The sequence below is a fragment of the Aythya fuligula genome, chromosome 6, assembly GCF_009819795.1.
Source record: "Aythya fuligula isolate bAytFul2 chromosome 6, bAytFul2.pri, whole genome shotgun sequence".
NCBI lineage: Eukaryota > Metazoa > Chordata > Aves > Anseriformes > Anatidae > Aythya > Aythya fuligula.
This window is the reverse complement of record NC_045564.1, coordinates 17,319,098-17,343,937: the sequence shown is the minus strand read 5'-3', so window position 1 is coordinate 17,343,937 and position 24,840 is coordinate 17,319,098. Positions and strand designations below refer to the sequence as shown.

General features: G+C 42.5%; 1 protein-coding gene across 1 annotated transcript in view; it reads right to left on the bottom strand.

Moving 5' to 3' along the window:
• Nucleotides 1-1,908: 1,908 nt before the first annotated feature.
• CHN1 (chimerin 1) overlaps nt 1,909-24,840 on the bottom strand; it is a 95,871-nt gene continuing 72,939 nt past the window's right edge. The window contains exons 8-13 of the mRNA XM_032189835.1: nt 19,008-19,092; nt 8,635-8,808; nt 7,845-7,922; nt 6,523-6,660; nt 5,429-5,534; nt 1,909-2,880 (exon numbers count right to left, since the gene is read on the bottom strand). Of these exons, the coding sequence (XP_032045726.1) occupies nt 2,709-2,880; nt 5,429-5,534; nt 6,523-6,660; nt 7,845-7,922; nt 8,635-8,808; nt 19,008-19,092 (753 nt within the window). The 3' untranslated portion in view covers nt 1,909-2,708. The remainder of the gene's footprint in view (nt 2,881-5,428; nt 5,535-6,522; nt 6,661-7,844; nt 7,923-8,634; nt 8,809-19,007; nt 19,093-24,840) is intronic.

The window sequence follows — 24,840 nt, the reverse complement described above, 5'->3', positions numbered from 1 at the left end:
ATGCTTATTTTTCATAAGACAAAGTCATTCCCTGCCTCAATCATTTTTAATAATTTTATCTTCCTTTGTCCTCAGTGAAAGATCTGCTTTCCTTCAGATCCCACTCAAGTCCCTTTACCACTACCACCCTCTTGTACTTGTTTCCAATGCTTCTCATTTCTTCGTTAGAAGTCCAAGGCAGGATTGTTTCCTCAGGTCCCCCGCCCCCCCCACTTCCCCCTGTGCCCTTTTTGGTGCCAGTGTGGTAGCTCCAGCACCCCCACCATGCCATCAGATACAGGTCCTGCAGCACTGGAAACCCTAAGGTCAACTCACAAACTACAGATAATGTTTATTCATTGTGGAAGTCAATTCATTTAAGGAACAAATAGAGTCAATGATGACCTTTGCTACCAGCAGACCTAGGTTATTTTATCTTCAATTAAGTAGTATGAGTACCAGGAGTACTAGCTTCTGTATTTCCATAAAAAGTTGAATAAGTATAACCTAACGTGATTGCCTATATGCACATGCAAGATACTTTCTTGGTTGGCAAAAAGAAGTACTAAGCCTACTGCAAAGACAACACTTATTTGCGTACTACCTGCTTGAATGGTTATCACTCAGGAAAGACAAAAATTTCCTTAGGATAGTAACTAAAATGATAACAAGATTAAAATGGGGGGCTCTAACTAGACACTTAACATGAAATGACGATTAAGTAAAAGCGAGTAATTTCTTTTTAGCTGAAGCAGCAGCGAATGGGGGACACTTAGGGCCATCAGGCAACACAGGGGTGAGGGAAAACATCCCACATTGTGGGGACAGTGGGAGGGAAAAAAAAAAAAAAGTGGGGGGATGATGCCTTCCATCCTCTGAAAGCCTCTCCCTGCTCTGTCCCTTCCATCAGCCCCACAGCAGCCACCCAGCCCAGACCAACGCTTGCCATGCACTTACCCATGGGCATCCCCAGCTTCGCCCTCTTCCTTCTGGAAGCCTTTGCTCCTCACTTTTCCAGGGAGTTCTCCCCTTCCTGGCAGAAAGGCTACTGGTGCTACTGGTGCAGAGAGGCTACTTATTGCTCACAGGAAGGGAGATCAGCTGGTTGCAACTGCAAAATGATTCCTCCTCCTCCTGGTGCCTGAGGGGAGGGAATGGGTGAAACCTCCAAGCAGCCTCACCTGGTTGCTCTCCTCTGGAGCAGGTGTTGGGAAAGGTGCCCAACCAAAGCATCTCCCCTAGTACCTTATAGTGTCTTTCTTCCCCACAGGACCCTGCTTACGTGCCCAAAATTCACTCACTCCTTTCTCCTTTTTCTCTTCAATTATTGCCAACCCTTCAAACTGGGACTTTGGCTTCCACTTTTAACTTCCACTTTCCTCAAAGCTGCTGTTTCATCCTCACCCCAACTTCAGTGCAAAACAAATACTCTATAAGGTATTTGCATCTGGAATTTGGTGGTGTATCCAACTACTCAGGGCATCTATAGCTGTGTAATGGTGAACTGCAACGCCAGTTTGTATATAGTTAATTACAGCAGTATACATCATTTATGGAGTAGATAGCTTGATGGTATCTTTTTTTGGTTTACGTAAGAGTTCTGAAGCATTCTGTAGAAGCACCCCGGACAATGAAGAAAGAAAATTTCAAACGAAATGTAAGGAGAATTTCCTGGGAACCTTAACAAAGCATCAGGCCCTGAAGTATTTAGATCAGAGTGGTCTTGTCAGAAATTGTAAAGACCTTTGATGAAATTTGTTTTCTGCGTCAAGGCCGAAACCACAGAATCACAGAATTTCTAGGTTGGAAGAGACCTCAAGATCATCAAGTCCAACCTCTACCTAACGCTAACAATCCCCACTAACTTGTTTCTTTTAATTCAGAGGCTGTTCAGTGTGAAAGTTATCAATGTAAAAAGTGAAACAAACAGCATTTTTGAAACGTGTTCATTAAGTACAAATAAATAGCTTGGTGTTAGAGTTCTAAAAGCAAAATTTAATAAATTAATATATGCATGCCAGATAAAAATACAAAATTACAATTGAAATAGCAATCATAATAAAGGAACACTGCTCAGCATTGCAGATTTCACTGCAACCACCATAAACATCATGGAGAATTACTTAAAGTAACATTTAAAGTACATGTTTTGTTTCTGTTAAAAACAAATTACTATATGATGAAAAAACTGAAAGAAAACCAAGAACAAATCAGCCAAAAAAGTGGCAGAGAATGATATGAAGTGTCAATAAACTGCCAGAGGCTCAATTTCACATAAGTCGGCCTTCTTTTTAGTATCAGAAACCAATTACATAGAACATAAAAGCAAATTCACAACAGGTTTACACTGAGAAACATGCTGAATTACAACCACAAACTATCCAGAACAAAGATGCTGCACCAGATCAGTTGTTTTCTTCATGGAATGATTCTCACCAGAGCAGGGAGAACAGGGAGCAAATCATGCAATAGCTGTAGGCTTCTTGTTTTTTATTTTCACATGATAAACACCCAGGATTACTAGTACTGGAAAGTATGTGTTAACCTTTTTCAACATCAGCTGAATGGCACTACAGAAATGACAAAGAGTTCCTTCATTTTTATCCTGAATACATCGAAAGCTCTAGCAAATATGGAATGCAGCGACGAGAGCCATTAAATTACTTTAAAATATTCCTTCATCCATAGAACACTGTTGCTTCCTTTTTATTACAAAACCCCCAAAATATTCAAAATAAAATGTCTTCATTTTTTATAAGCATCTCCACCACAAGTCTCTGATAACGGATGTCATTCAATGCAGCCATCGCATCCAGTTCTGGCGCTCTCATAAGAGTTGGTCCGAAAACTATGCCCAGGTTCTCTGCACTCATGAGATTTTCCTTTTCATGAAGTGTTACTCTGTAAGAAAGGACAGAAAAGTGTTTTTCACTGACTGAAAGATGCCTTCTGTGCCACACAGTACCTGCACAGACTTGACAAAAAAAAATAGGGAGGAGAAGCTGGAAACATCTTTCTGCCTTTCTCCCAGACTTGGATCTGACCTGAGTCAGATGTCTGTCCTCCCACCAGGAACACAGGTTGATGAGCACTTTCAGTGAAACTGGGACAATTTTGCTTTTTCTCTTTAATCTGCAGCACTTGGAGGCTGTTCCCCTGGGAGGCACGCCATGCTCCTGGAGAGCCTCTTGGAGCTGCTACGTGAGCAGCTGAGCTCACCAGAGATGCATGATGTGACTCCATGCCACGTGGTCACACTGCTGCTCCCTCACGCATGCAACTGTAATGCAGGCAAGGTACACGTGAAGTCACTGCCTTTACGCATTACACGCTAAGTGCGCTAAGCTGGCCTGAATGCACCTCATTCCCCTCCAGCACAAATTACGTCCTGTGGCTCGTACTAAAAAGAAATGAAATCATCACTTTGGGGTGGCTTTGAAACCATGAGGATCTCACTAGAAGCTCATTTTCACAGCATCTGCAGCATGCTATTTAGTCTGTGCTCTGACAGGCCTACTCCCACCCTGCCTCTTCTTTTGTGGACCCTAACATCTGCCAAGCAGCTGAGCCCCAGCCCATGGTGGGCTCCTGCTGCCTGGTCTCCATCTGCAGAAGAGGAGGGATGAGGAGAGGCCGCGTTTTGCTGCTCCACAGGAACCTGACCTCATCAAAGCTGTGGGCTGAGGCCCTGCTTCTGGGCACATGTGGAGGCTGCCTCCAGAAACTAACTCCTGGCCAAGAACCATACCCCCAGGAGAGGCATTCTCTGCCAGGGCTACTGCAGAAACATGTCTGCTCAGCCAGTGCCAGCCGGGTCACTCCTGCCTTGATTCATCCTGGTGAACTGCCTCACTTGAGGAAATAAATTTGTATAATGCAAAATTTAAAATATACACTATTGTTTTATACAAATGAATCTCCATATGGATTCCCAGAAACAACTATATATCCAGGGGCAGTAGTTGAAAGCTTTTTTGTAATTTCTCTTTTTTCACTGCTCTGGCAACTCTTGTTGCATTAACAAATATATATATATATATATATAAAAAGATTTGTTATACAAATATATATATATATTTATATAAATAAATAAATAAATATATATATATATAAAGATAAGCCTTTTCTCCCTTTTTTGTCTTCTGTTTGAATTTTTATTTTAAAACAAGTGGGATTGATGTTTCTAAACTTCTGTGTCTTCAACTAGTAGTTATCTCAGGTAAAGGAGCTGTGTCTGATTACCTGAATTCAGCAGCATGACAACAACTTTTGCATCCCCACAGCCCGTTTTAACAAACATACCAATGGGAAGTTTAAAAACGAGTGAATTTCTACCTTATTGTTCACCTATACCACAAATACGACGTGCCAAAGCAACTTGCTAACTGGAGCAGCAATTTTAACTCTTGAACAGGCTAAGGAAAAATTAACTTCACACTTGACAAGCAGTAAGTTTTTTTTTTTTTTTTTTTTTTTTTTTTTTTATTTCTCCGAGTCTTTCATCCCTCTGTCTGTTCTAAGAGATACATTTAAAATGTCACTGAAATAAATGGACAAATCAGGCAGAAACCCTGTAGATGAATTTTGCCTGAGGTACTCAGCAGAGTCAACATATTCCTACTTGTAGAAGAACTATAAAAGGAAAAAAAAAGAGCTTAAAATCAAGTCTTTTTCTAAAGAAAGAGAGTAATTCTTATATATTGCCAATAAGTTTGAGTTATTTGGAAGCTGAAATTGATACCCTTACATGTCATATTGATTTTTCCCCCCTACTTTCCTGAAATAAATAGGACCTGTGCTGTTGCACTGGTTATTCATCTGTCAATCTGTCTAGCAATTTTTAAACCTAATGACCAGTTTCAATCACATCTGAGGGTGGTGGAGAAACCTCACACTGAACTGATGCTCCTAGTGGCAGTTGGCATGGGGGGATCCATGCTGGCAAACCCCACTGCACCTGGGGCTAGATGGCCAATTAACTCTGTGCACACTATCCACCATCTTTTTTAGGGTGTCAGGGATGATCAGGTTAGATGAAACAGCAGAAAAAGCCACCAATCCATAGGCATTAAACTGTATTATTTCCTTGCCCGGGGAGTAACTTACTACTCCCAGCAATACTACAGGCTGTTTTTTTATTTTACCATAAACATTCACGTTAAACACAGTGCAAATTTGTTAGGCGAATGACATTTGTGTTTCAAAACTGTGGGCTTTTTTTAACTTATGTCCTTCAGATACTTTGTGAATGCTTGGAGTGGGGTAAAAAACAGTGTTTGGGTATTTACCACTGTGCAGTCTACCATTTACCACCACAGCCGGACTCCAGGAACAACTCTAAATTTGCTTTGCAGAATTTGGTGGGCCTTGCCCAAACTCTTTTCAAGGTCCTAACATGGACTTTCCTACAAACGAGTTTGGCTTAGTTCTTTCCAGACAGTCCACCTACCTCTTCAAATGTGCCATGAGATACCTTAATGTTTCACAGTGTGCAGGCGGCAGCAGTTTCAGCGCCTCATGGAGAATTTCCAGCTGTTCATCCGGATCGGTGGTTTCTGAAACACAGATGTTCATGGTCACCACATGTACAGCCGGATGTCACGCATGGAAGGACAAGAACGGTGGCCTGCAGAGGAGAGCAGGACCTCACAGCTCTGTTGAATTACTTATTTACAGAACCTATCCAAACCTCTTTGTGGAAGATTTGCCTATCCAAAGGTGCTTCAAGCACGGTCAGGACATGATTGGTTTTAGACAAAGAAAACTGCCTAAAAATTATACTCCAAAGGATTCCCTGCAGCCTACTAAAAAAAAATCCCCAAGCAGCCCCTGCTGACTGAACTAGTTTTGCACAAACAATCTACAGGTGCAGCCCTGGAACAGCAGAAGGTACTGGGAACTTTGCCATCAGTTTCCTTGATGGTGTCCACACTGTTTGAAAAGAGCTTTCTCCAGAGCAGCGGCAAGCCCAGCATCTGGCCCTTCTACCCACAGCCAACCCCAGACCTCTCCAGGTGGGCACGGTGTGCCTGTCAAGTCGCAGAGCTGCTCCAGGCAGCCAGGATGCTTGGCAGAGATGTTCCAGTTGGGCTTACATGCCTGCAGAGGCCAGCCCTGACAGTGGCCTTAGGATGGGCACTTATCAGCTTGTAAAAACACTCAAAATGGACATCTCTAGAAACAAGTGGCTTATCTTATTTCTAAACATTTTCATAAATCACCTTTCTAGCAAGACAAAAGCAAAGACTTTAAGTGTCACTATCCAATACTAGGTATTCACACAACACAGGCAAAACAACGCAATACGTAAATGTGAGGAAAAGGAAGCATTCCTGGTGACAAAGGGGAAGAAAAATGTACCTACAATTGTGTGGTACTGTGTGATTGTGTTGTAACGTGCAACACATATTTATTCCTTGATCCTTACTAAATAGAACATGCAGCAGAAGAGTTGCTGGGACAGAATATGTCAATAGGCAAGTCATGCACAAAAAGAAGAAAAGAATGAGAATGAAGAACAGGAGGAAGATGTGTTATACATACTTGCAGACTCTATAAACTTTGGGTAGGCATCATACGTGATGAGTGGAATTGGCAAATCCCTGAAGTACAGTTTAAGTGCACCAGTGATAATATTGATATCTTCATACATATTCACAGAAATATCAGCTTTCTCCCCATCTGTATGAAGAAGGCATTGACATTAAAGCCTTGGAAATGCAAAGAGAGGTAAAATACCATTCAAAACAAAAATAATAACTTGCTTAAGCAAACATTATTAAATTGGACACAACTATACATTTTGGATTTATAAGCAAAACAGTGCATTACTGGGCTGTGAAGTTCATCATTTCACAGTTAAAACCTCAAGACTTTTACATAGATACTTATCCTTTCTTCATTTCAAATGACTACAGAAATTTATTTTTATTTTTTTTTAGGAAAAAAACCTGCTTGCCTCTTCTAGCTCTATCTATGTTGTAGAAACGTGTGGAAGTTTAGCTATTTCTGTACACATTGCATTGCCAAACAACACGTTTGTCAGCACTGCATGACAAATCAGGGAAGGTCTGAGGGAAAAAAAAAAAAAAAAAAAAAAAGGCAAAGGAAACCAATTTTGTCCACAGCCTCCCTGTTTTATAAGAAAAACATATGTTCACCATTTAGCTACAGTGTACTACCTACTCCTGACCGCAGTGGACATGGATCCAAACCTTGGCTTCTCCAGCACATCCCCACCCTACTAAGGCTGCAGAGGAGGCAGATGTTGTGTGAATAGGTCCAGTTCTCTGCTGAAGCAGGAGAGAAAGTTTCCAGAATGGATTTTGGCCTTGATTTCTACTGGCATAGGGAAACTGCAGCTGGAAAGCCTTTAATTTTCCTACTGCCTTTTGCCAGAGAGAAGAGTCTGTTCTCACTGACTTCCTTTAGACTGTAATAATTCAAACTTTGCATGACTGTATTTATCTTATTATTTTGGAGCTTTCATCCAGAAAGATGAATTTAAATTGCACAGTCCTCTTAAGGCACTTCACTGCTTGTCCTATCCTTCCCCCACCCCCTTGAGCGTAGTTTTACTTGCAAACTAGGGCAGTAGTTCAGAAAGCTTTACCCTTTCCTGTGTACATCATCACTGAAGCACAGACACTGATGGAAGAAGAAGAGCAGATTTTGGTAATAAAGGCCAAAGAAAAGCTGATGTGCTTTTCTGATGGGGGAGACTCCCCCACTCTTCTGCCAGAACAGCCCCCAGACTCCTTCAGACCGCCTGCGCGGTGGAGCATGAGACAGGCAGGGGCTGTGCAGAAAAAACGTGTCTATTTAACACAGCAGCATGAAGGTACAGCATGCGGGAAAGAACGTACCTCTGTCAAATGCCATTTTGACATCTTCAATAAGATCACTAAATCCTGAGACTCTGTACAGTCCTTCAGAATTAAGACCTGCAATGAATATTTTAACAAGATTAAAATCAGTATTAATTTTAGTTTCCTTCTACCCAGTTCTTTTTTTTTTTTTTCCCCAGGTTCTTCATTTAAGGGAGAAAAAGCAGACCAGTTTTAAAAGCCTTATCAGGCTTTCCTTTCAGAATGAAATCTCACCCTGGCCTTTTAACCCTGACCTCTGCATTAGCTGCCTTGTTAAATCAGCACTAAATTACGTTTATGCTAATGATTTCAGAGCTGAAGAAACATATTAAGCCAATTACAACGGATTTAAAAATAACTGAGATTAGCATGTGAGATGTTCAGTCATCATTTCAGAATGAAAACAAATATTCTAACTCTAGAAAAGGATATTCTGTGTGCTAGGGGAACTAGCAAGAGGAAACATCAATACTAACTGGCTTTGCTTTAGCACATTCCCTCGATTTTTTAATAAAAATATTACTGGAAAGATAGGTGCCAAGATATGGCTATAAAGCAGTAATTGTTCATTAAGCAATTTCTAGCAGAATCTATAAAAATTATAAATGGGTACGAACCATGAAATAATACGAAGTATAATATTAACAGTGCGGGGTAATTGGCAGTCATAAAATGTCTTGTGCAAACCTGTTTTGAGCAATCATACACTCAGCAGAAACCCAGATGACCCAGATCAATCTAAACGGATTATCAGTAAAGCAACGAGAGCCCATTAACTACGCCTTACCTCGGGATTCAATTTCCCTAATGCACATGTCTACTACCATCGGTCTCTTTGTGAAGTGTGCTTTTACTAGCGTGGTAAGGTCACAGCTGTACACTTTTTTGACATGCTTCAGGTCTGGCTTGCAGTCATTTGGGACCATCTTGGAACACTGCTTGTGCACATTTAAACCACAATCTGAGAGAAAAATGAAAGGACGATTAGGCTGGTGCTTGGTGAAGATGTATCCCGAGGTCACTGCTGCCGAGTGCGTGTGGATCCTGACCTCATCCTGCACCTACTACTTCTGCAGAGACCTCCTAACGACCAAACGCACGAGGCTGGGACAGACTTAAAGCAACATATTTTCTACCCAATACATTCCTTCCATGCCTCAAAGATCCAGCATGAACTGATTAACTTTCCCCAGGGTTTACTAAATCAAAGCGTAAGAGCCAGTTGTGTTCCCCGCCAGTATTTGTGTCGCCACCATGACCTAAACTTTCCTTCCACGTCATTGTGGATTTCCAGGTGCGACAGCCCAAGCACAGCATCACTGGTGACAGGGCCCTTTTCCCCACAGGGGGAGCAGAGATGCAGCTGCAGAGTCCCCACACTGCCGGTGGCACTTCACAAGGACTGCTCCTCTGATACAGGCTCACAGGCTGTCCGTGAAGCTGGCAGTCACCAAAACAGTTCTATTTATTTTAAAAGTAGCTTTGGGAATATTTGTGGGTTTTGTTTTTTTAAACATAAACAAACAACTCCACACCTTCATTGCACACATACTGAGAATGAAATTTAGCTTAAGTGAAACTTAATTGAAATCAGATAATCAGGTTATGGAAAAACGTTTGGTCGCTCCAAAACCACACAAAACATATTAATCAGGGTTTGGGGGAAAAAAAAAAAAAAAAGGAAAAAAAAGAAAAAAAAAAGCATAGGAAAACAACACCATGCAGTGAAGATGGGTAGAGCAGTGCAGTACTTTTTAAGCTAAGCACATGCTGCCACCAGCAGCAGCTCTGGTGTGCCCAGCCAGCTCCTGCACTACCCACAGCCAAGGGCAGTGCCCCCATTTTCACTGCAGTTTCTCCTGTTTTGTAACAAAGACTCACAGGTTTTTGTGAGAAAACCCCAGCCGGCAAGCAGCACGGCATAGCATGGTCAAGGCATTTGCCATGGTCTAACCTGTACCTGGTATTCACTGAGACTTCAGCCCCACACATCTCTGGTGCCATACACAGCCCCCTGCATTTCCACAGCAGCAGAATTAAGGGATGTAGGCGCTGGAAGGATCAATGGAGGATCAATGATTTCCTCGATGGAAATCCTTAACTTCCCACTGCAGTACTGAACAGCTAGCTGCATGCAGAGATTCCCTTTGGATTTTTGCCAATACCTGTCTTTTTCCTTAATGCTCCACAGATTATTTGACTTTGTTCTTTACAAAACAGTAAAGCCCAGAAGTTTAATTTCCATCATGTCAGCTGCAGCCTGCTGCTAACAGCACTGTGTTAACTCAACAGGCCTGTAAAGCCACCAGCACTGTCACTCGGGCTCCTCTGTAAAGCATCCCCTCTCCGCTTGCAGTTCAAGTTTGGCATGTCACCTCAATCACCTCAACCAGCCCTGGGCTCCAGCTCCAGCCTGATTAAAGCTCCCCTCAGCTTTCTGTGCAGGAACGCCCCCTGCCCTGTGAGGGCGATTAATGCCCAAGCTGGGGAGCTGCCAGCTCTGTATTTCACTCCTGTTTGTCAGTTTGTGTGGTGAACACACCTCAGGCAAAGCCATCGAGGTGAAACCTGCTCCTGCAAGCAAGCGACACTACTGGATAAACTCTGAGTGTGCCTGTCAGTGGTGGCAAGCGCACCTCTACCCACGTTTAAATACCACCAGTGCTCCTTGGCTGAACTCTGGAAAATCACGTCCCAAAATTCTTTGGAAACATCTGACTTGAATCCTCCAGAATCTCAGTGCCTCAGCTGTAAAATGGGAAGGAGATGATGTTCTGGCTTTCTCTGGTGCTGCAAAATCCCTTAGAGGTTTGTGGGAACGCAGAGGAGAAATTATTCATCTTTGGAGCACAGTTTCAATACTGTGCCCTCAGCAAGCCCAATGGCTACACTTTTAACATCAAGGAGAAATAAAAATTACTAGGTAGGTGCTAGTAAGCAAGTACCATCCATTCTGCTTTCAGAACAAGGATGAAGTGGTGGAGTAAAAATAGCATGTAGCCAAATAATTAGGGGCAATATCTCAATGCACACACAGAAGGGAAGCAAACTCTTACCCCAGAGAAAACCTTAATTCTTGATTTCCTTTAATTTGAAACCCTAACTTTGCAGTAGTAATAGTATTTATGAATACAAATTAATTATTGTACATTGATTCCTAAAACTGCTGCAAGAAGCACCTACTAAAGCATGGATGAAAAGCTTAAAATACAAAAATATTTATCAGAAATGCTCTAACATGTCTATCAAAACTATTGTCTACAGGACTGGAATGGCTGCGTCTTACAAGGACTCACTAGTAATTTTGTGAGTACAAATTAGCCACTTCACATAGATAGCAATGTAGCTCAGAGTTACATCTCTGGGAATCCAGGGCTAATTAAGACTAAAATATATAAAAATAGAAAAAACATGCTTCCAAGTATCTTATACATGACTTAAAGCAATTACCACATTCACTGAGATCATCCTAATTATATTTATATACAAGAAAGTTTTATTTCATTAAAATAGCTAACTTACAGAGATGTTTCCAATGTGAGAACCTTGCTTCAGAAAATAATTGTGTTATTGCTAATCCTACAGATTCAGATTGGCTTTGGATCTGACCTCATTAATGCCAGAAAAATAATTACAAAAGAAAAAGTCAACTTTCCTCTGCTGTCTGTTGTTCTTCCTTTACACTCGATTGGATTTTATGCACCATCCCACTGCTTAAGGGCTTACAAACACTCCTGAGAAACATTTAAAACCTAGAAATATTTCAGATAGTTAATGCTTACAAAATACATGAGCACTATGTTTGGTATTATTGGGCTGCGTGATACCTTTCTAATAAACAAGGCTCTTCACCTCTTATGTAGGAGATCACCTTACTTTAGCGATTCAACATCAGTATACAGTTCTAAGAGATTTTGGTGAATTTGCAATAGAGAAATCATATTTGCTTCAATAAATAAGCTGAAATTCCCAAAGCTATGTTTTCTATGAGGCGGGTCCCTCTCCTGCGCTAACAACAGTCATGTCTCAGTCACTAGTCCCTGACCGACCTAACAACCAGAGCCACATGCAGATGAAGCATGATCACCTGTCTTGCTAATGCAAAGGTAAAAAGCACGCAGCCATGAGGTCAAGCCTCTGCTCCACAGAGCTGTGTGGAACCTTCTACTCTAATGATACCCAGCTTACTTGTTACTAAAAGACAGGAATTACACTATAAATTGCACACTATTAAATAAAAATGCCCTCTGTTCTCATTGCAGGTGCTTCATGAAAGCTTTGAAACCCACTGTCTGAGAATTGGCTAAGAAGGAACAGGAAAGCCTAGTCCCAAATCTTTGTGCTTCCACATAGTGAAGCCTTAGGACTGTTTGCTTCCTTCACATGTGATCTTCATGATTTGGTTGGGTTCACTGAGTAAGACCAAAAGACTGATTTCAAATCTAAGATTTACTTACTTTCAGTTATATCAAAACAAATCCAGAACACCTAAATTGGCATTAGCAATTTTACCCCTGATCTACTCTAATGTAACGAAGAGCCTTACCCATTTCTTAAAGAAGTTCATCAGAACCTATCCACTGACTGGCTAAACAGAAGTCTCCCCTAAAGCACCATATCTGCCGATAAATCCTATAATAATACAAGGCAGATTTAAAAGATCTCTCATGACCTTTGGCAGGTCAATAGAAAAACTTCTGCTGACTTCAGTTAATCAGAATTCCACCTTTACAGAGGTGATTTCTCAGGACTAGAACTGTAAGTCATGCATACCATTCCTTTTTATAGTGCTATCAAACTGTGGCCACCTTTCAAATACACCAAGTATGGCTAAAAAAATACAGCCATAAATTCAAAAGCATATAGGAAGTTTGGAAATTTAGCAAAAAAAAAGTCATTTTAGATGACAGCTTTAAAAGTCTGTGATAAGCTACCCTTACTTTAATAGCATATTGACCTAGAAGCTCAGGTGGGCTGTGACATTGCTCCTATGAGAGGTATTAAATTTAAAACCAGCGTGACAATACTTTCTTATGATGCCCAGAAAAAGGTTTTGCAATGTTTTAGAAACAGCTAATACTGATATTCGTCCACTGAGCTGAAAGACAAGTAAGGCACTCATACCAACGCATGAGCAGAACCAAAAGATACATGTATTTTAATACTGCCCCATGAGCACACATTATAAATACTTGCAGAGTCTAAAATACACTTAGCTGTCACTTTTTGTTATCCTGCTGATTTGATTTTAGTCAGTTTTAGATCTCCTCTGGTTTACAATTTACTGGTTAACATGGCTGCTGACCATGCTTCGCTGGAACAATCCCATACATTATATACACATCACTCTAATTGTATTTGTGAATTATCCCAAAGAAAAATTGTGCATTTGGTCACTCCGATGAGCAGCTTTAAGAGCTAAAAGGTAGACGTATGTTATCTGCAAAAAGCATGAAGCATTCTTTAGAGATTTATGGCAAGCGTGGGAGAGGTGGGAAGCGCAGAGCCGCCGACACTGGAGCAGTGCAATGCCCTGGGCAGGACCACCACAGCACCCGACAGACGGGACAATGCCGCTGCCTTCGGTAAGCCACCTGAGATGTGAAGATGATGGGTTCTACTCGAGCACACATTATTGGTGTCGTTACTTTTGCAAGGGTGAAAAGGTTAGAAAGGAGTTTGCTCTCATAAATCAGTCATGAGCTAGTAACTTCTCTTTAATAATTTAATGCTCTTCTCTGGAGCAGAGAACGCAATGTTTCCTATTCTCTCGGACGCAGTGCATGTCAACAGGCACACTAATGCAGCCATCCCAGTGACACCACAAGCTGCGCCGTGTGCTTCCAAGCACGTGGCAGGGCTGTGCTGTGAAGGTCTGCCCTCTCCGGCAGGGCCGTGCCAAGCAGATGACAGGCAGCCACGCTGGGCTGCCACCCTGCCTCAGGCATGCCCTTTGGTAACCCGCAGCTCACATCTGGGAGCAGCCTTAGCCCTGCCACAGTCCTGAGCACTTCATTATGCAATGTTATGGCAAAATTGCTTCTAAGCACATATATAGGCTCCCCTAAACCTGCTAGCAGCCATACCACTATGTCATGCACTATTGGGTACATTGCTCTTTAGGAAAGAATTTCTACAGGGCAGCTAGTTACTTGGCAACAAAATTCCTAACGCTACAGAAAAACCTGGGCTTATGAAATACAAAAAGAAAAGAAGCCTCCTGGAGCAAGCCAATTCCCCCTTATTCCAAATGAAAAGAACATATAGTTCCGTGCCTCCAGAAACTGCTTGAAAAACATAAGTGAAATGTTCTTTCAACAGAAGATATCTGGTGGAGGTGGTTTGATTGTATGGTAGTTTTGAACGATCACAGAGATAAGTTTGGTCAGAAACTTCCCTGGTTCCCTGCCATGACACCTGCCTACCTCCTCAACAGCTCCCTTGATGGGCCGCTGGCTTGCTTGAGGCTTCCAGGTCTGTGTGGGCTTGGAGATAAAGACATTTTTAGGACTTACAGTTTCAGCTTCCCCATGGGAACAGCTTCCCCATGGGAACGGCTCTGAGGCAAGGCTCCACTGCCTGATTAGCATTTCAAAATTTTGGAGCTAATTCCTCACAGGAACACCACCAGATCCCGAGCTGGTTGAACAGCCTGTCAGGCGGTGTGCATCTCCTCCAACAGCATCTCCACCTGCCTGAGGTGGGCAGAGTCTGTTCTCCTAACAGTCCCCTTCCCACAGCCCCTGACCCTGAACCCTGTCTCTGTGGCTTTGCTCTTGTTCTGGTTTGTGGCTCTGTCCACGCTCTACACAGTCAAGGAAACCAGCAGAACCTGGCTATGCACCTCAGAAGAAGTTTGGATGTGTTTTTAATGAACAGGTGTGGGTCTGTTCTAAAAAACATCCTGATTAAATCACTTAAGAACAATAAGCAAAAGGGTATAAAGGAAGGAGGTGAGTATACAAAGCACTGAATAGTTCTGATGGGCTGAGGAGGGGCAGGAAACCTGTAGCCCTTGACAAGCTGACCACCCTGCTGCTCTGTGAGTCTGCTTGGGCCGTGTACCAACACAGCATGAATGCCCTGCTCTAGGCTCTGATAACACACCAGTCTCCATTAACGTTTCTGAATCTTTCATTTTTGTATGATTCATTAAATGAACTCCCCGGTGTTTTCTACAACTTTTCTTTGGATATTATTCTAGTCTCTTTCCTGAACACATTCTGGGGAATGGGATGAGCACTGTAAGCACAGGGAGCCTTCCACAGGAGGCTTACCTTCTTAAGAATGTAATTAAGAATACTTTATTTTTTTATTTTTTAAGTTTATGCACTGGATTTGGAACTGAGCTTCATTAGCTTCTGCTGAGCTTCAGTGTTTACACAAGCTGCTGGCATTATAATTTCAAACACTTCTTCAGTGATTTCTACTTATGGCAAAAGCCCAAAGGAAAGCATGCTGAAGATGGAGCACAACATCAGAAAAGGCAGATTCCTTGCATATAGATGAGCTTTCAGCTCAAAGAAACTTTAAGGGCCTGTGGCTAGGATGCAAAAATTGGAAGCATGACCCTCTGAGGCAGGAGGGCTGGTGATGCCTGTGATAAGGATTCACTCTTATACAAGCAAATCTTGCAAGCAAAGAGACATACTCTTCCTTCTCTGCCTGCCATAAAGCCTGGCCAAGCATGTGCTATGGACAGCCCACCTTCCGGAGACTAGTTATATGGGACAATGCCCAACAAGGCACAGAGCTCACTCAAGGCTGTATTTTGGCTGAGGGGACACGTTCAGTCATGCTGGCCTGTGACAAAGCCCGAGTCAGGGCAGTTCAAGTTGCTAAGGCATCCTTGCTGGTTGCTATGGTGCGAGTATGGTTCTGAGCATTTGCTTCTGGTTTATTATTTTGCAAAGAACTGGCTTGTTTGTGTAACAAAAGCCAATCTACCAGCCATTACAAATAAGCTCCACTTCTTCCTCCAGCTTCCCCTCCTCTGTTCTGAAATGGATGACATTTATCTCTGCTGACCAGTCTTGGGCTGTCCCACATGCCTATTCTTGCATATTTTTGTGCTTTTGCTGAGAAGAGGATTGAGGGATGGCTGAGTATAGCCCAAACAGTAATCCATTATGTTTCTTCTCACTTCTGTACAGCTAACAGATTCCTCTTGAGATGTGCAACTGTCTGCTATAACAGCAAATACTTTAAAAAGTATACAATTGCATATGATCAGTGCAGTTTTGCTCATAGGTATTCCCAATAACATGATTACACAGACCACCAAACAGATCTTGTGGATTTCCCCAGGGTGACATTGAACCCCATTTGAACACAAGCGGGCTGCCTCCTGCTAAAAGCTGTAATTTTTTTGAAGTACGTATCTTCTCTGGAAAGCAATGGCCTCGTGTGGCTCCCTGTGCACTATGCCTCACTGTTTCCACATCAAAATGGCTCAGTTCAGCAGCAAAATGATTACTACTTTTTTTTTTTTTTTTTTTTTTTCCCCCAAACATGCAATCTCACAGCCAAAGCCACAGCCCTCAAGGCTGGGCTCTTGCACGCTGCTCTGGGTCTGGTGGCAACCTAGGCCCCACCGTGCTGCGTGCCTCTGCCCTCGTGCCGCCATCTCAGTGCTGCTCTGGCGGTCTGTGTGGCCTGGGTTGGTGGGCCCAGGCATGCACTGCTGCGGGTCAGGCACAGAAAGAAACACGGCAACCCAACCATCTGGGTGACACAAAACGGCACTAAAACAAACTCAAAAATCCAGCCAAACAAAATCCCATCAAATGAAATACAAAAACTTACAATCTAGGCTAAGCCATGCTGATTAATCAGCCCTCCTCTGCTGATCTGCAAAACAACAAAAAAACAGACCAAAATCTCCTCTGCCCAGCTGCTGAGCTTTATGAAACGTATGAGAATAATATTATCTGGGAAGCCCCTAATTTTCTGTCAGGTATCACTGAAGTTGACTGGCAGCTAGAACCTAGCCCTGCAGTGAGGATCACGTCCTTGGGAGAGCTGGTCCCTCAATTCCAGAAAAGCCACGCAGGCCACACACAGCAAACCACATCTGCAGGCTGGGAAGTGCGGCTTTCATAAATCTGCTCTTCAGAGAACCATGCTTAATTAGTATTTTTTTCATGGAGTTTGAAGGCCTCTCCATACCCTTAACCTCTCCACTTAACACGTGTGCTAAATGCTCTGTTGCATTTCCTCCACATAAAGCTCTCCCGTCTCAGAGTGTGCCTTCCCTGGTCACCACTCATCACACTGAGGACAGGATTTGGCCTCTGCTCAAAGGACACGGGTCTTTCAGTGGCTGTAGGTCTGGCTGAGCAGTACCTAGGCCACCTCTCCCACCAGGCGCCTCAACCCCCACAGATGCTTCAGCAAGCGAGCGTGGTCGTATGATGTGGGATTTTAAAATATGAATAAGATCATCGAAGATGCTGGAAGCTACCGACACCAATATGAAACCTTACACAAGATAGAAAGCCCTAATTATAGTTTCTGAAACTATGAAGTCATCTAATACACATATGTTCCTCTATACTGTCAAGGAGGAAAAAAGAAGGCATGCAGTACTTATTACTATTCCCATAGGCAGGAAAGAAAACCAGTCTTTTAGAAATATCTACATAAAACCAGAGAATAAGCTATAGTTATATTCTAAAAAAGCAGCACAAAATCATAAGCACTTCAGATTTAATTATAAAAGTAGTATTATTTGTTCATTCCACATTGCCACATAGCATTGTGAGCCTTCATACTGTTTGGTTTTATTGATCTTCTGGATGAATGTTAGTTATCAAAAATCTGAAAATATTTAGTACTTCTTCTAAACAACAAAACTGGGAACTCTACACCAGGTGAGAAAGGAAGATGGCACATTTATTAGCTTATGTGTCAACAAAAAATAAGTGCTTTACTCAGAAACCGATTCAAGAAGAAAATCAGGCTTCCTCTTTCTCTTCTAACACTGTCCATATACCCTGTGCAACATCAAATGCAGTAACTACTGAGTCTTAACTCATCAGTGGAGGACATGGCTGCAACCCTAAATACTCAGTACAGGGAAAAATACTGAGGAAGAAAATGCCATTTTTACATAAACTTCTCTTAAAACAGAGCACTATTTAATACACAGTCCTGGACAGTGCAGAGTCTATTGATAATAGAATACTTCATTTCAAATAATTCTGGTGGAAGGATTTTAAAATATTTCAATCACAATTGGCTATACATTAGTTTAAAGTTTTATCACAGAACTGCAAAATAACATAAAGAGTTCTCTTTTTTGCTTGAGACAAGATTTCAAAAAGCTTTAGACAGAGCAGATTTTCTTAAATTAGCTTGAAAATTCAGTTTCCAGGGCAACATATGCAGGTCTTTATACATCAACATTTCTTTGCACCGTTTATATAAATGTGGCTACTAGAATGTCATAAAATACATTTTAAATACAGTAAACTATTTTGATCACTTTGATCCTTTTTCGCCTTTGAAAAGAGAAGACTGTCCTTTCTTTTCAGAAGAATCACATCAATAAAACTGCCAAAGTGTTTTACTTTGGAGAGGCTTAATCCTAGAAATGCCTGCAGTGACACCCATGCGTGTAACACATTTATATCAGCACCTGCATGTTTATGCAACATTTCTCTTTCTTACTATTATTTAAAGTTTGCAAACTTGGAACATGACTTAGGGTGTATGGCACACTGAGTTTGCTGGCTTAGAAAGAAAATGAACCCAAGTGTCTGTTTCCGAGCCACAACGTGAAACTTGCTGATTGCCCACCTTGCACATAGAGACCCTTGACGAGTCTCTCACACTGACCAATACATACAAGTGCTATACAGGAAATAAAGGTAATAACACATTTACCTATTTCTCCCTCCATTCTGAAAACAAACAAACAAACAAAAGAATCAATGATTGCTGTCATTTCCCCCCATGAGCACTCGAGACATGCTGTGCATCACCACAGTGATGTTATGAACATGGGGACACCAGCAGCAGAGGGAACACATCTCCTTCCTTGATTTCAACAAGGACAGATCAGACCCTTGCTGCATGGGTTTACAGTGGAGCAGGCAGCAAATTCAGTCATTAAAACATTGGGAGTGACTTAGAAAAATAAGACAGAACAAGCGTTACCTGCACATTTTACTCCCTGAGCAATGAGGCCCCACATAAAGTTGGCACAGTATTCACACCAGTGCGGGCCCCTGAACGTATGCACCTGGAAGACAGTAGCAGAAAGGAAAATTATAGAAAATGACCCAACTGTTTCACAGACATCAATAGCAATGTGTCTAAACAGCCAGAACTCCTTTTCTTAGAAGGCACTGCATGCACATTTGCTGGAATTTTACCACTGCAGGAGAGGGAAAAACAAAACAAAACACAAAAAACAACACAAAGATTTAACTGCTGTGAAGCATGCAGTCCTGTGGAAGAGCAAGTTGTCCATCCTGCATCATCTGGAGCAGCAGGACTGGGACTGGGGTCTGCTCCCACTGCACTGCTGTGGGACACGGGAGCAATTGTGGTTGCAGCCTCTCTCCCTGCTCCTGGCACCCCTCTCCCTGGACTGGATTCCAGCCCCAAGACAGCAATGGTTCAGGAGTTCACCTCTGTGAGGTGTGTATGAGGTGAGGTATGTCTCTCTGCTGGGCACTGCGTGACTGCCTCAGGCTGAGATTGTCCTGCCAGGCAAAAGCACCAGTGTTGCACAGAAGTCCTGGAAATGCAGCTGGGGGCTTTCCAGTTCAGAATGACTCTGAAAGGAAATTAATTCTCTCCAGACTAATGCCACATATTGAAAATCTAAATTAATCTAGCAAATGGCAACAAGAATTCATGGACCCAGGAAGAAGTTCAAAGCTAGGGAAGAAAAAGCCAATGCTGCTTTCAGTCCTGGCTCGCACATGAGCTACAAATCCTTCAGACACCATTAGCTGCTCGGGATTTTATTCTGATAAAGCGCATGCTGTAGGAAACCACAGGGTGCTTTGTAGAGAAAATCATTGCTTGCTTAAGCCACTGTACAAGACTTCGAATGTCTGTTTAGAATAGACTGGCTAAAAAATTGGTAACTGGTGATCATAAAGTAACAAAATTTGCAGTGAAACGTAATAAAAAAGCTTTAGGCTTAACTCAGCCAGTTCTCCAGTCACTCAGTGGTACCAGCACGGGCAGTACCCTCACATGCATGCAGTGTCTGATCACACCAGCGCAGAAGAGAAAAGAGAAGGGCTGCCTGAAACGTGTCCGTGTTTCTGGTTTTAACCACAGTGCTCCGATTATAACTAGCAGAGGAGGTTGGCATCCCCTCTGCCAGCTGTACGCAGCAGCTGGATCCCAGGTGACACCTCCAACAAGCAACAGCACGGAGCAGCACCTAGCAATGCAGGCAGAGTTCCAGTTTGGGCTACAGGAAGGTCTGCAGCCTCCCCTGAAGCTCTGCAGCATTTGCTGCCCGTGAGGCAGCCGCAGCAGGCAGATTGCTGCATTAGCCTGCAGAGCTGCTCTTGAATGCACCTAGTCGTTCAGGTGGTGCCCGTGCTAAGCCAGGCTTACAGCTGCCTCTCGCTCTACGCCCTGACATCTCTGGAGGAAGCGGAGGGGTGCCAGGTGCAGCTTTCTCACAGCCTGGCACCATCCTCGAGCAGCTGCCACCCTCACTGCCTCCCACTCCTCTGAAGGTGCAATGTGCTCCCTTCTCCTCCCAGCTCCAGCTGACTTCTATGAAGCAGATGATAAGGCTGTCAGCAGCTGCAACCTCCATTTTCTTGCTTCTTCCTAGCACAAAGAGATTTTTCACACCTTCTTCTCCATTACCCACCTGCACTACCCACATCCTCTTGGCTTTCTTCCTCAGTCCTGTGCTTTTTTTTTTTTTTTCCCCCTCCAGGTCTCTGGCAGCTTTCCCTTCCCAGAATGAGCACATTCTAATATCCTCAAGCAAAATGCTATGCTTTAATGCCTGCAGGACTAACACAACTTCTGCAGAAAAAAAAAAAAAAAAAAAAAAAAAAAAGCTTCCTTTCAGTCACTTTATTTTTTTTTTGGTCAAAAGAACATTCCCCCAAAAACACTTCTTTAAAATACTTCTCAAAACTTGTGTTGAGGAAAACAAAAATGTGATTCAAAAAGAACAACTAAAAAGGGCAGGGGCAAAACAGACTCCTCTCTTCCCTACTGGTACTGCATGCATTGGTCACTCTTCACGAGACCAAGACTGACTTGGCTTTCAGGGTCATTGTCTCACGATCCTCATTCTCTCATCCCATGCGTCCCAGGCTCCATCCACACACAGAAATGCCTTGCCACATAATTTTCTTAGGAAATTAATTCTCAGGTAGAACATTTGTCCTGAGATGGCTTAGCTTTACACTGCTCCATCCAAATTACTTTCTTATCCACTACTTTGGTTGCAAAATTTAAACAACCTAAAATCTACAGGTAGTTTTTTCCATAATGCTTTATCTTGCCTTGACTTTTATCTGACGTGCTCTGGGGATGTTCTCTGGCAGTATTAATTAGGACGCCCAAAGGCCTATGATGTCCTTCCATCCCCAGTACCTGCAACCCTGCAGGATCAGCTCTGAAGCTGCTTTTGGGGTTTGTAAGCGGTGCTGTCTTTACACAGAGTGTGGTGGTGCCAGAGCGTTAATCTCCCCACTGCCATGGAGCGGAACTGGACAGCTCTGAATCTACAGCACCTCTGGAAATGAAATCAGTTAAGTGAGCCATGCCAGAAAACTGCAAAAAAGCGGTCTTCGGAGGTCAGAACAGCCCTCTAATCCCGTTTCATCCTGCAGAGCAAGGCCTGGCAGCATGCTAAAAAGGAACACGTTTGCATCCCTTTGCTAGTTAGAGGGCCAGCACCTGCAAACAATATTGCATTTATGACACGACCCTTTCATACAGCACTCCAACTTTTATATTCAATTCCCCATTCTAAAAACCTGCCAAGTGACTTGCTGATTTTCAAAACTAAAAGATGCTTTCCCAGAAAAATTTCTGAAAACACACCCAGCAGAATTTCAGAGATCCTGACTTAAATTACAAGGGGTGTCTTTCTCCTTATAAAAAGAGCATCTGCCACATGCAGATTTTACTGTCTTATAAAATGTGAGAGCACTCAATTGCCAACTGGGGCTTTATATCTCCCACCCCTTCCATTCTCACTCCCGCCCTAAAACCTTTTTTCTCTCTCTCTTTCCATAAGGCTTCAAGTGTGAGTGATTTTTTTAAGAACATGGAAAATGGGAGAGCAGGAGAGAAAGATAATCTTAATTTGTAAAATTCCAGGGGAAATATGAAATTTAAAAGAAAAATCTAATTCTAGATAAATTTAAAGGAAAATACCTACTTCAAAATCTAGATAAAATTACTAAGCTATCCTGTACGTCGGAAGGATAAAAGACATTTTCTTATGCACAGGAAAAATATCTTACCTTATTTGATTAGTAACAATGTGTTATAGAACTGAATTTATTTTTGTTCTGAATTTAATAAAATATTGCTTACAAAAACAGACAAACTTTTAAGGGAACCGAACTAAATTGATGACTGACAATAGATTATACCACAAGCTGTGAACTCATCAAGCAGATCTCTCTCAGATATTTCTCAGCCTCTGTAAAGGTCACTGCTGAAGTTACCTGTGTATCTCGTAAATCCACTTATTATTAATGCTTTTTGTTTTTACTAGGCAGTTCTTCAGCTAGCCTTGACTGCTATCTGAAAGCCAAGAATGAGCCAGCAGATAATTAGCATTCGTAACTGGGAGACCTAAACTATGTAACTTGTCAAGGCAGGTAAGAGAAAAATGAAGGAATATCAGCAAAGTGCTTTGGAAACGTGATGTGAAAGAACATGATGGATCTGCAGAGCTTCCACACAGCCACTGCCGGGAAGAAAGCAAGGCTGGATCTGGCAAATTATGTATACGCAAAATAAACACTGAACACAAAAAACAGGCCTTCTGACAGTCCATAAAAAAAACTTTCCCTATTTAGAGGCTGCTGCCATGGTCTCCCCGAATGGCAGCTCTAACAGGACCCATGGTCCATACAGAGCAGAATAGCCTCTTACATGGCTCTCCACGCTGAGTGCTGGTGAGAACAATGGGTTTTGGAAATCCTGCGCTGGGATGAAATATATCAACTAGAAAAAGGATGGGAAAAACGCTGCAGCTTTACCTTCTTCCAGAGTCCTGTGCTCTGCGTAGGAGCCTTGTCGGTGCTCCGGGAGGAGCCCAGGCTGGCTGGGGACTGAACAAATGGCATGCACCCAGCACTTACACCGCATGATGCTCCAGGGCTGCAGTTCTGCTGGCTATGCCGCCTTTCAAACTCATGCCTAAGGATCACAGGACACTGCTGATGGAGCCTGTCAGCTCAGTGGTCCTCACTGATTTGCAGTTCCATCAACCGAACTCTGCCTGCTGGGATTCTACCAAGGTTTTAATTGGATATGGGAGACGCTGTAAGTCTCAATTAAAACGATGAACTCAGCCTGTATTATTAATGTCTGTCTCCACTGTCACAGCGGATTTTATCAGGCAGCGAGCGTGCTCATGCTGGCACCCAGTAGGCATGTCCTCTTTATCCATCCCTGGTCCAGACACAGATTGCCTGGATGCGAAGGGTACAGCAGAGATTGGTGAGGAAAATCAATGGACTCAACTATCAGTTCAGCCACCGCTTCATTTCAATCTTTGCACATATTATGATGATTAGATAGGTCCTCTAAAACAAGAGTCTTGAGGGCTCCAAATATTACAGAACACGACTTTCCTACTGTGAGACAAATACTGCTGCTGATGAGTAATCTCAGAAGCAAGATGAGTGCCATGACAACACACACGGCAGCGCCGCAGCTGTAAGATAATCTGCTTACATGCGAGGCTGTAACAGAAAGGAAAGTAACTGAGAACATTGGAACAGATCTTCAAAACCAGAGGTGACTTTGCCTACACTAGGTGCAGTGTTACCTGTGGGGAGCCAGTGGTAATGACTTTGTCCAACAGCTCTACAGAGGGGAGACTCTGATTCAGAGCATCATGTATAAATAGCATCATTACCAGCAGCGGATACACTGACACAAACATTGAGCAGGCGACCCTTCCTCCAGGTCCTTGCCTGCTTGGAGCCAGAAGCACTGTCACGTCTTGTAGACTTTCTGGTTTGAGCTGAGCATGTCAGCAGAAATGAGAACAACTAGAAATTGGGGTTAGGTTGTGCTCTACAAGAGCCACGGCAAAAAACGGCAGAGGAAGCAGCAGGTTGTAGGCTTTTCTTCCTTGTAAATTCAATGAAAGCAGTCACCTTTCCCTCAAGATGGAATAGCAGATTTTCTTTAAATTGATATCTAGAAACTGGAACATTGCCTGTTTCATTCCATATACATGCCATATATACTACACGTAATGATATAAATATAATATATAATATATGATATACATATAATACAAAACTTTAGATTCCTAAGAGAAATGCTTTTCTAATGATGCTACAAGCTAATTTGGAAAAAAATAGTGTTGATGACGGGAGAGCATGAGAAGCACTGCGGGCTCATGAAGGCAAATGCCCAGTCTGCCCCAGCAGTGCGTTTCTACCACAGTCATGAGCTGGTTCACCCTTGGGGCTGGGCACATGGAAGACACGAGATTCACATCTAAGGACTTTTAAAACCACTGGTAAGGTGTGAAGGAATTACAGATTAAATAAAGAATTAGAAAAAAACATTTTTTTTTTTAAACTGAGGAAATCTTGAATTCAGCGACTACCACTCAGAAACCAGAGAGGGTTAAATAATAATGGACTATTTGGAAGCTGCTTTGGAAAAGCCAAGGCTTTTCCACAAAAATTTTAAAAGTAAAAGTAACATTAAATACCTTAGGAGAAAAAAATATCCATCAATCCCTAAAAGCTTTTCTGGCTTGAACTGCCTTATACTACACTATGAGTTTTCGGAG